This window comes from Euprymna scolopes, chromosome 23, assembly GCF_053919585.1.
Source record: "Euprymna scolopes isolate OS-2025 chromosome 23, ASM5391958v1, whole genome shotgun sequence".
NCBI classification, from domain to species: domain Eukaryota; kingdom Metazoa; phylum Mollusca; class Cephalopoda; order Sepiida; family Sepiolidae; genus Euprymna; species Euprymna scolopes.
This window is the reverse complement of record NC_136504.1, coordinates 39,076,168-39,089,625: the sequence shown is the minus strand read 5'-3', so window position 1 is coordinate 39,089,625 and position 13,458 is coordinate 39,076,168. Positions and strand designations below refer to the sequence as shown.

Here is a 13,458-nt window from a genome sequence, read left to right as displayed (position 1 = left end):
ACAACTTTTTCGAATCTATGTGTACAGTAATACAAACCCATAGTGAGAAAACACGGAACATTATGGAGTTTTTTTTGGGGGGGGGGAGGAATTAGCGATTTTTGAAAATTTCAGACGATAAGTTAAAACTCTAGCGATTTTCTGGACATTTCTTTCTCCTGATCTCGCGGGTTTTTTTAAATCTCAGTTAACAATATTGCATCACTAAAAAAACACTACAGGCTTAATGTAAACAGAATGTGTTTACAATATCGGTAAATTTTCAATGGGTTTAATAACATGATAATGTAACCATGTGATTGAACTTTAATTTAAATTAACCACACGTGGTCGCAAAATGAATGCCGACGCTCAAAGTGTATACACATTTTGACTCCTCCCTTTACTTAAAAATTCACCAAAAATCAGGAAATTAACGAATTTTAATGAAAATTGCATTATTTTTCAAATAATAATCGCAGAATATAATGAACTAATTATTTTTACTTAACTCTTAGTGAAAATGTTTTATTTTGTTTAAACAAAAAATACCTTTACTAAAGTTATGGTTTTCAGTAGTAAATAAAAAACGCAAGAATTTATTTTTGCTTCTTTTAAAGCATCGTAATTTGTAACAATAAAAAATAATTTTTACAGTAACATTACGAAAAAAGCCCCTAAAGTCCATAATTCTCGCATACTATTCAGGAAATTAAAGATTCAATTAGATTCCTATTTCAGTCACCTAAATTATTTAGGGTGAAATGAGTTTAGGAATTTATAGCCAAACCTAAATATTTTCTTTTGGTAAATATCCAGATACGCTACTACAGAACACCGACAACTCTAATTTGTTTGGGGGGGAGGGGTGATGTTGTGGCGCGTGCGCCAACATCACATCCCCCCCCCCCCGGCTCGCGTCCCCAATGTACAAAGTAAAATCTTCGGAAAATGTTAAATGGTGTTCTAATTGGTAAATGTCGGTGCGTTACTTACGGAAAATTTGAAAATACGATGTTCCAGGTAAAAAAAAAAAAAAAAACAGATAAATTACCCCCCCCCACTCCAACTTGGTGTGCTTTCCTTTTCTTATTTCATTTCTTTTTCAGCTAATTTTAAATTTTCCACCCAAAAAGCGCTATAATGTATTTTTGGAAATTAGACAATTCTATGTCTTGAAAAAAAAAATCCCCTCCCCCAACGTAGTTTGCTTGGTGAAGCCGTCGTTTATGCTACAGCGTGCATGCGCGTAGCATAAACGGAAGCTGCAAAATGGTGGAAAGAAGTTCGTGGGTTCAGGGGTAAATACCATGCAAACGGTAAATTTGCCCCAAGTTTGACTATCAGATTCATTGTCAGCGACCTCAATTACCTATAAAAAAACAAATTAGAGTGGTCGGTGTTCTGTAGTAGCGTATCTGGATATTTACCTTTTTTTTTTCTTGCTTAAAAAAAATAGCATTAATACAGTAAGTTAAGTAAACTGACTTTTTCGTTTAAAAATAGAATTATTTCCCTTTCGTTATTGACTTTTTTTTTTTTAATTTTTTTTTTTAATAAATATTTTGTGTTTTATATACATAAAGTACAATTGTTGAATGTTACTGTTGGGATTATATTCGTTTAAGGGGGGCACAATTAAAAAATTAAGAAAGATTAAAACGAAGCGAAATTTAAGTTTCCGTTCCATTTTTACAACAACCGTAAAACAGTGCATACTCAGCAAGTTTTATCGTAATAAGCATATTGAAACACTAAATCAACATTTTATTTATTTTTTTGCATAATTAATGATGGAAGTATTTTTCTGTTTATTTTTCTTAACATCTGTTAAAAAAAAATAAATAATTTGTACATTCTCTTGAAAAAAAGAATCAAACTTTTCTCTACTTTCACATGTGTTCCATTTTAACAAACTGAGCCACAGCAACGCGTGGCCGGGTACAGCTAGTATATATATAAAAGCGAAAATGTATGTATGTATGTATGTATGTATGTATGTATGTATGTATGTGTGTCTGCTAAAAACTTTTGATATAAATTCATAAAGGTATGAACTAAACAGATTCATCAAAGTCCCGTCATTCATGGCTAGTCTATAGTTTGTACAAATTCAATGTGTTATGAATAGGGCTATGACAATATTCTTTTCATTATTTTAACTCTTGAGTATATATCAGTTAATATCTTTTATAATTTTATATAGAACTAGCGAGAGGTACCTGGCGTTGCCTGGGTATTTGGAGGTGTGTGTGGAAACTCTGGGGGGGGGGGGGTTAAAAAAAAAAAAGTAAGTGTGAGGATCGAACCCGAACCGCTAACGCAAAGTTGTAAATTAAAGTGTGAAAAAAAAAAATGTGCAATGTTAACCATTGCCCCCACTGCGACATGCTAACAGAAACACGTTTGAATTTATTTAATTACTTGGATTTAGCGGGTGCCCGTTTTAATGAGTTAATGAGGTCAAGTTTGACTGGGGGATTTCATTTACTGCTGAACGCCCCCCCCCCCAAGATGTTATAGGAAAAAGACTAACCCACATGCGGCGAGCGACAAATGTTGAATATTTATCTTCCTGAAATCGAGCAAATTAAATAGACAGGCGAGCTTCGTTGTTAACTGTGAGATATTACGATTTATATGTGATATAAAAAGTTTTAAAAAGTTGTGAAGCGAGCGACCGCTTCTCTGAAAAAAGCCTTTTGTAGACACACAGAAAAAGCGAAGACACATACATACATACATTTTCGCTTTTATATTTATAGATGATATGTTTCTCAACTATGTCTAACTGTGTCGGATATATACTCGAGAGTCAAAACAATGATAAGAATATTCTCTTGTCATACCCCTAGTTATGAAAACCAAACTGTGATGACTTTTGAGTGTGTTCCAAGCAACTTCATGCTGCCTCACATGTTCAAAAAGGAATTCAAACTCAATTCAGGTGGCTATACTGGGTTGCTGCCCACCATTGACAATCTCTTAAACACTTATCTTCGAGTGGCTCCCAGGTCTTGATGAGGTCAACCATCAATAAAAAAATGTCTATGTTTGATTGAAGTTAATGTTTACATATTTTTATTTGTATTTGAAAGTAAATTAATTACAATACAGGATATACTTGACAATTGTTTTTATTATTTAAAAAATTGAAATGTTTATTGAGATGAGTATTATTTATTCATTTATTTATTGTGGACTATTATTCTCATCTTTATTAGCTGTTGTTTCATGACGTTTCGGCCAACTATTCGGGGCTCGTGGCGCAGTGAATAGAGATGTTGAATCTCTACAGTTCCAGGTGAGCATTGTCTGAAGATAGCATTTTCAATCCTACCCAAAGCTGGCAAGGGGCTTTGTTGGCAAAAACGTAGTGAAACGAAAAACAACTATGGAAGGCAGTAATTGCTGAGAATGCATTCTCAGAAGATTCAGAGTTCCTATCCCATCGCGGTTAGCACCTGACGAAGGCCAGAGGAATAGTTGACTCAAACGTTGTGAAACAACAACTAAAAGATGAGGATGATAGTTTGCAATAAATGAATTGTTTTTATATTCGAAAGAACGATTGGAATTATTTGATAATAATAAAGTGCAATGTTTATTGGTTTCTGCGCATTGTTGGCAAGTTTGAGAACTGAAGATGGCCTTCGAATGTACTACCAGTAAAAGCCATGTCAGACTGCCTCACATCATCTTCGAAAAGGGATACACTCAATTCAACTGGCAATACCAAGTGGCAGTGCACTGTTGTCAAGCACTGGATGAAGAGAGTAGCCGTGCAAAAGCAATATGTGTAGTGACAGGACTCGGCTCCATTTATCGTTTTCAGAAACTTACACAACTTTAACAGTCCCAACATTTGCTTTGTCCATTAGCTTGATTGCAATCACACTGACTATTATGCGTGGAGAACAGTTAAGAAAGACTATACGATCTTTAACAAAAAAGATGCTGATTGCCAGAATCAAACTGGTGCTCAGGTGTCTCCTGAAGAACACCATGAAGGCTGTGTGCTCTAAGTGCCAAAATCAACTCTTCTCTCCTCGCCTGATTGTATTCTAATCTATTATTATGTGTGGAACACAGTTAAAAAAGACACTATCTATAACACTTATAATAAAAAGAGACACTAATTGCCTGGGTCAAACTGGTGTCTACTTGTCTCTAAAACACCATGAAGACCGTGTGATTCAGGTACAAGTCTGTCCCCGCTACTTACCTGATTGCAATCCCAAGGACTATTATGTGTGGGTTACAGTTAAGAAAGACTCTATAATACCTTTTACAAAAAGAGAAGCTGGTTGCAAGGATCGAACTGGTGTTCAGGTTTCTATTGAAGAACACGTTGTGCTTCAGGATCCATCTATCCAGTGCGACCATAGTCAAGATTGAACTCACTACACAAGTTTGTAGTGTAATTCAAATCTTGTTGGTAGTTGTATACTTGATGCTTCACCAGGGCTATCAAGGGTATTTTTTATTGTGATGCCATCACTAGATGAGGTTCCTACCACAGCTTAAGAGAGTCCCATCTACCCTCAAGAGAAGGATAGACCACGTCAGTTTCTCAATCTGGTATTTTACCTCGCAGTACATACAGTGCCTCGCCTTCCCAAATGGTCACCCATCTGGTACTGGTTAGGCTCAATGTGCCTTAAGTTCGGTGATCTGGCGAGAACCAGTGTGTCAACATGATTGTGCTTCAAGATACATTACCAAAACCTGCCCTCTTCTACCCACCTGATTGCAATCTCAGGAACTATTATGTGTGGAGCACAGTACAGTAAACCACTAACTATACCACCTTGTACACAAAGTTGAGGCTGATTGCCAGGATAAACTGTTCTTCACGTGACACTTAACTGGTGTTAAGTGTCTCTTGAAGAACAACATAAAAGCCATGTACAACTTTCCACGTGAGTTATATCTGCAAGTTTGAAAATATGTCCTCTCCGGTCACCTACTTGCAATCCTGTTGACTATTATGTGTGGAGTACAGTTAAGAAAGACACTAACTATAAGAGCTTTAACAAAAACAGAAGCTGACTGCAAGGATCAAACAATGAAATCTCCAAGTGCCAATCCAAAAAGCTGCCCCCACCCCACCCCTCTACTTGCCTGATTGCAATCTCATGGATTATTATGTGTGGAGCACACTTAAGTAAGACACTACTTATACTTTCAACACAAAGAGAAGCTGATTATCAGGCTCAAACAGGTGTTAATGTGTCTTTTTGAAGAATATCATGAAGGCTGTGTGCTCCAGCTGCCAGTTTGAATATCTGGCTTATTGCAATCTCATAGACTATTATATATGGAAAATATTTAAGAAATACATACTGTATCTCTCTCTCTCTCTCTATATATATATATATATATATATATATATATATATATATATATATATAATTACACGATTCCCTTGGATTTTACTTGTGGGAATGGAAATTTAACCAACGTTTTTGGATTCTGCATTTTTGGATACTTTACCTTTCACCAGACTATCCATTTCTGTGAAATCACTTTTTTTTTCTTCACTCTATTCCCTCTGCTTCACTTTTTGTTATCAAGTAAGATCTTTGATTTATTTGTAGTTTCATTAAATACTTTTGCAAGCAAAATCCGATCCCGCATTTTGCTAAATCCTACCCTCTGATGAGAAGGAAAGTATTTCTTCGAAACTCCGTGGATTAAGGACTATCCACTTATTTAGTGCTTTCTTTTTAAAATTAAATATGTTTTTAACTCTTTTTCAAAGTGTTTTTTAACATGTTTTATTAACTATTTGTTCTTATATATATATATTAACAAAGGCAGCAATACTTATCAAGGCTCAGAGGCCACTTGAGGATAAAGGTTAATAAGTGTACAGTGGTCAATGGAACAATGTCGTAGTAATTGTTAGTAGTGAAAATTTAGTAAATTGGATTACTTAGGGGGAATGGCTCATCAAGAACTTATTTACGTTGGACTTGAAGATGTCCATATTGTAGTCAGCTGGAAAGCAGACAAATGGAAGAGAGTTCCACAGATATGAAGTTCTAAGAAAGAAGCTTTGTTCATGAAAATACAGTGGCCCTAAGATACATTTTTTTCAGGTTATGATGTGGAATACAATGTTTTTTGGACCCTGGTTATGGTATTTGCCCCACCTTATAGTGTTATTTATGTTATTTGATTATATACATGTCTATTTTATATACTGTACTGTATTTTGTTACTAATTTTTAATGTCATATCCTGGGGTTATATATATGGAAAATATTTAAGAAATACATTAACTGCGCCACCTGTAACAGCCATATTTAAACTGAAAGACACCATTAAGGCTGCATATTTTCGGTTTAGGTCCAGTATGGAAGCCGTGGTGGATGATTAGGGCAGCTTTTTCAAGTGAGCAATATCTGGCAAATGATTCTTTAGTAGATGCATTTTGAATTTTGATAATACATCAATTATTGGCCAAGATATGACACTTTTCTTTCCTTTGCAAGTGTCAAATTTATTCTAAATATCCTGTGAATATACAATTTGAAATATACTTACCAGAGCTTATTGCTGGCAAGGCTACAGATGAGAGATTTAAACGTGTAGCCTCTTCCAGGGAGTTGAACACGGTCTCAGCAACCTTTTGTCTGCAATAATCATCTGAAGTTGTTTGTGAACGCATTGGCCCAACAGCATGGATGATGTATTTGTATCGGGTGAGATTACCTGAAGAGGTGGATAACACATCTCCATCATTTAACTTTCTGTTCATAAGTTTGGCTTGTCCTTCTGTATGGACATCATCTCCAGCAGCTTTAATAATAGCACGAGCAAGTCCAGCACCGTGCATTAGGTATTTATTGGCTGCATTGACAATGCCTTCCACATTGGCAGTCAGAATATTACCTTGATAAATCTTAACAATGAAACCATCTTTAATTGTAAAACAATCCTTATCTTGTGTAGTTTTCTTGTTTTGAGAATCCAAATCAAACGCTTGACTTTGTTTTTGTTGATGAGAAATATTCGAAAGCTTATTGCTGCTCTCTTCTGTTTTATCATAAGATGGTTCAAGCGAAGATGCAGATCTAAATCTTGGTCTGTGGCCCGATGGTACAGGTTCATACGAAGATTTAAACACCGGTTTATGGTGAATTTGTACATTTGTAGACACAGCTCGATCTTCAGGTTTTTCGTAGGTTATTGAATCATCCTGTACATCTTGAAATTCTTTGGATTTATAGTCAGATGAAGACATGGCGTTTGATTCTGAGGTGTTGAATCGGTCATGAGAAACTGAAACATTTTCTCTAAGACCCAAAAACAATTCCAATTGATGTTTTGCTGCTTGGATATTTTCAAAAGTTAGGCCTCTGAAAAGTACTTGTTTTTCATCGCTGGAAATTGCACATTTTATTGGCGAATATTGTTGGCATATTTTTTCCACGTGATGTTGAAGTTGTGATGATTCAATCTCTGAAGGGATGTGTAATTTATCATTGTAAGTCAATGTTCTGAGTTCATTTAGATATTTTTTAAATTCGTCTGCATAGTTTCTTGGAACAAGGACAGAATTTTGTAATAAATCTGAATCAAATTGCTCTTTAATAGCTGTCTTTATTTTGGATGGTAAATCATAAAATAATAAAAGTTCTTTAACCTCACTTTGAGTTGCTGAAATGTTTGTCGCATCAGATAAAGAATCAAAGGTTGATTCAATAGAAACAGAGTTTTCCTCATAATGACTATGTGAGATTTCAGACGGGTTCAACAGACATTTCTCAAAATGATGAACAGCCTGATCCAATCTGTCTCTCTTACCAGAGTAATTCAAAAATTGAACCCATTGCAAATGATCATAATCGTATTTTAAATGTGAAAGTTCCTGTCTTCTTTTGGGAATGGCTTCTTTAGAATCTACAGAAAGGAAATCAGAATTATAAAAGACAAAAAAACAATTAGTGAATAAAAATACAATTCAATTGTGTTAACTTTAAATTTGATTTCTTTCTGCATACATTATTATGAAATCGATACAAAGATGCTGTGGAATTTTTAAGAGATTAACTACACCATTAAACCCAAATCAATTTCAAAAAATGTTAGTAGAAAAGTTGCAGTATATAATCTAAAATTTAATTTTATCTAATATATAATCTAAAGATTAATTTAAGTAGATAAAAAACCTTTTAATCTTGTATGTGATCAAAAAAGTCAAATCCGAGATTTCATCAAAAAATTCAATTAAATCTATTATTTGATTCAAAACTTCATTCAGAAATGCGATCAGAAATTCAATTAAGTGTATGATTTCATATTCAATCAAAAATGTGAAAAAAATTCAATTAAATCTATTATTTGATTCAAAACTTCATTCAGAAATGCGATCAGAAATTCAATTAAGTGTATGATTTCATATTCAATCAAAAATGTGAAAAAAATTCAATAAAATCTATTATTTGATTCAAAACTTTATTCAGAAATGCGATCAGAAATTCAATTAAGTGTATGATTTCATATTCAATCAAAAATGTGAAAAAAATTCAATAAAATCTATTATTTGATTCAAAACTTCATTCAGAAATGCGATCAGAAATTCAATTAAGTGTATGATTTCATATTCAATCAAAAATGTGAAAAAAATTCAATAAAATCTATGAGTGTATTAAAAAGTTAATTTTCATTAATAATTGATTTTCTATCTATCGTTTTTCATAATTTTTGGATATGTTTATTACTGTGACATGACAATTAAGTAAATACCATTGGTTTTACTTCCGATTAAATATTTCGATTTTTGAATTTCGCTACTATAATGAAAAATAACTAGAATTTTATTTAATTCAAGATTTGATTTAAGATTAAATTTTATCATATATGCAATAAAAAATTATTATATAATCTTAGTTTTGATCTTTATTTAATCTGAGATTTGATCTAAAATTAAATTTAATCACATGTGTAATATTAAATTTAATTCAATCACATGTGTAATACAGAATTTAATTCGACCTCAGATGTAAGTTTTGATCTAAGACAAACTATAATTTCACATGTAATATAAAATTTAATTCGATCTGAGATTTAATCTAAGATTAAATGTCATCACATATGTAATATTAAATTTTATTTAATCTGTGATTTGATCTGACTAAATACAATCTCAGATGTAATGTAAAATTTGATTTTATCTGTGATTTGATCTGACTAATTTCAATCTCAGATGTAATGTAAAATTTAATTCAATCTGAGATTTGATCAGCGATTAAATTTTATCACCTATGTAATATTACATTTTATTAAATTTGTGATTTAATCTCAGATTAAATATAATATTTTATCTGATATCTGATCTAAGACAAAATTTAATCATTTGCACAATATTAAATTTAATTCAATTTCAGATGAAATATAAGATTTAATTATATACCAGATGTAATATAACATTTAATTCAATATCAGGTGTAATATTAAATCAAATTTAATACTAGATGTAATATAAAATGAAATTTAATATAAAATGTGATATAACATTGTATTTAATACTGGATGTAATATAAAATTTAGTCTGATATAAGACGTAATATAAAATTTAGTCTGATATAAGATGTAATATAAAATTTAGTCTGATATAAGATGTAATATAAAATTTAGTCTGATATAAGATGTAATATAAAATTTAGTCTGATATAAGATGGAATATAAAATTTAGTCTGATATAAGATGGAATATAAAATTTAGTCTGATATAAGATGTAATATAAAATTTAGTCTGATATAAGATGTAATATAAAATTTAGTCTGATAAAAGATGGAATATAAAATTTAGTCTGATATAAGATGTAATATAAAATTTAGTCTGATATAAGATGGAATATAAAATTTAGTCTGATATAAGATGTAATATAAAATTTAGTCTGATATAAGATGTAATAATAAATTTAGTCTGATATAAGATGGAATATAAAATTTAGTCTGATATAAGATGTAATATAAAATTTAGTCTGATATAAGATGTAATATAAAATTTAGTCTGATATGAGATGGAATATAAAATTTAGTCTGATATAAGATGTAATATAAAATTTAGTCTGATATAAGATGGAATACAAAATTTAGTCTGATATAAGATGTAATATAAAATTTAGTCTGATATAAGATGTAATATAAAATTTAGTCTGATATAAGATGTAATATAAAATTTAGTCTGATATAAGATGGAATATAAAATTTAGTCTGATATAAGATGGAATATAAAATTTAGTCTGATATAAGATGGAATATAAAATTTAGTCTGATATAAGATGTAATATAAAATTTAGTCTGATATAAGATGTAATATAAAATTTAGTCTGATATAAGATGTAATATAAAATTTAGTCTGATATAAGATGTAATATAAAATTTAGTCTGATATAAGATGTAATATAAAATTTAGTCTGATATAAGATGGAATATAAAATTTAGTCTGATATAAGATGTAATATAAAATTTAGTCTGATATAAGATGGAATATAAAATTTAGTCTGATATAAGATGTAATATAAAATTTAGTCTGATATAAGATGGAATATAAAATTTAGTCTGATATAAGATGTAATATAAAATTTAGTCTGATATAAGATGTAATATAAAATTTAGTCTGATATAAGATGTAATATAAAATTTAGTCTGATATAAGATGTAATATAAAATTTAGTCTGATATAAGATGTAATATAAAATTTAGTCTGATATAAGATGGAATATAAAATTTAGTCTGATATAAGATGTAATATAAAATTTAGTCTGATATAAGATGTAATATAAAATTTAGTCTGATATAAGATGGAATATAAAATTTAGTCTGATATAAGATGTAATAATAAATTTAGTCTGATATAAGATGGAATATAAAATTTAGTCTGATATAAGATGTAATATAAAATTTAGTCTGATATAAGATGTAATATAAAATTTAGTCTGATATAAGATGTAATATAAAATTTAGTCTGATATAAGATGTAATAATAAATTTAGTCTGATATAAGATGTAATATAAAATTTAGTCTGATATAAGATGGAATATAAAATGATGTCTGATATAAGATGTAATATAAAATTTAGTCTGATATAAGATGTAATATAAAATTTAGTCTGATATAAGATGGAATATAAAATTTAGTCTGATATAAGATGTAATATAAAATTTAGTCTGATATAAGATGGAATATAAAATTTAGTCTGATATAAGATGTAATATAAAATTTAGTCTGATATAAGATGTAATATAAAATTTAGTCTGATACAGGATGTAATATAAAATTTAGTCTGATATAAGATGTAATATAAAATTTAGTCTGATATAAGATGTAATATAAAATTTAGTCTGATATAAGATGTAATATAAAATTTAGTCTGATATAAGATGTAATAATAAATTTAGTCTGATATAAGATGTAATATAAAATTTAGTCTGATATAAGATGGAATATAAAATTTAGTCTGATATAAGATGTAATATAAAATTTAGTCTGATATAAGATGTAATGTAAAATTTAGTCTGATATAAGATGTAATATAAAATTTAGTCTGATATAAGATGTAATATAAAATTTAGTCTGATATAAGATGTAATAATAAATTTAGTCTGATATAAGATGTAATATAAAATTTAGTCTGATATAAGATGGAATATAAAATTTAGTCTCATATAAGATGTAATATAAAATTTAGTCTGATATAAGATGGAATATAAAATTTAGTCTGATATAAGATGGAATATAAAATTTAGTCTGATATAAGATGTAATATAAAATTTAGTCTGATATAAGATGTAATAATAAATTTAGTCTGATATAAGATGTAATAATAAATTTAGTCTGATATAAGATGTAATATAAAATTTAGTCTGATATAAGATGTAATATAAAATTTAGTCTGATATAAGATGGAATATAAAATTTAGTCTGATATAAGATGAAATATAAAATTTAGTCTGATATAAGATGTAATATAAAATTTAGTCTGATATAAGATGGAATATAAAATTTAGTCTGATATAAGATGGAATATAAAATTTAGTCTGATATAAGATGTAATATAAAATTTAGTCTGATATAAGATGTAATATAAAATTTAGTCTGATATAAGATGTAATATAAAATTTAGTCTGATATAAGATGTAATAATAAATTTAGTCTGATATAAGATGTAATATAAAATTTAGTCTGATATAAGATGTAATATAAAATTTAGTCTGATATAAGATGTAATATAAAATTTAGTCTGATATAAGATGTAATAATAAATTTAGTCTGATATAAGATGGAATATAAAATCTAGTCTGATATAAGATGTAATATAAAATTTAGTCTGATATAAGATGGAATATAAAATTTAGTCTGATATAAGATGGAATATAAAATTTAGTCTGATATAAGATGTAATATAAAATTTAGTCTGATATAAGATGTAATAATAAATTTAGTCTGATATAAGATGGAATATAAAATTTAGTCTGATATAAGATGTAATATAAAATTTAGTCTGATATAAGATGTAATATAAAATTTAGTCTGATATAAGATGTAATATAAAATTTAGTCTGATATAAGATGTAATATAAAATTTAGTCTGATATAAGATGTAATATAAAATTTAGTCTGATATAAGATGTAATAATAAATTTAGTCTGATATAAGATGGAATATAAAATTTAGTCTGATATAAGATGTAATATAAAATTTAGTCTGATATAAGATGTAATATAAAATTTAGTCTGATATAAGATGGAATATAAAATTTAGTCTGATATAAGATGTAATATAAAATTTAGTCTGATATAAGATGTAATGTAAAATTTAGTCTGATATAAGATGTAATATAAAATTTAGTCTGATATAAGATGTAATATAAAATTTAGTCTGATATAAGATGTAATATAAAATTTAGTCTGATATAAGATGTAATAATAAATTTAGTCTGATATAAGATGTAATAATAAATTTAGTCTGATATAAGATGGAATATAAAATTTAGTCTGATATAAGATGGAATATAAAATTTAGTCTGATATAAGATGTAATATAAAATTTAGTCTGATATAAGATGTAATAATAAATTTAGTCTGATATAAGATGGAATATAAAATTTAGTCTGATATAAGATGTAATATAAAATTTAGTTTGATATAAGATGTAATAATAAATTTAGTCTGATATAAGATGTAATATAAAATTTAGTCTGATATAAGATGTAATAATAAATTTAGTCTGATATAAGATGTAATATAAAATTTAGTCTGATATAAGATGTAATATAAAATTTAGTCTGATATAAGATGTAATATAAAATTTAGTCTGATATAAGATGGAATATAAAATTTAGTCTGATATAAGATGTAATATAAAATTTAGTCTGATATAAGATGTAATGTAAAATTTAGTCTGATATAAGATGTAATATAAAATTTAGTCTGATATAAGATGTAATAATAAATTTAGTCT

At 28.6% G+C, this 13,458-nt stretch overlaps 1 protein-coding gene across 3 annotated transcripts in view; it reads right to left on the bottom strand.

Annotated features, from left to right (window-relative positions):
* LOC145245845 (uncharacterized) overlaps positions 1–13,458 on the bottom strand; it is a 152,734-nt gene that overhangs the window by 25,700 nt on the left and 113,576 nt on the right. For all 3 annotated transcript variants that reach the window (XM_080107505.1, XM_080107506.1, XM_080107507.1), the window contains one exon: positions 6,532–7,890. In XM_080107505.1, the coding sequence (XP_079963631.1) occupies positions 6,532–7,890 (1,359 nt within the window). The remainder of the gene's footprint in view (positions 1–6,531; positions 7,891–13,458) is intronic.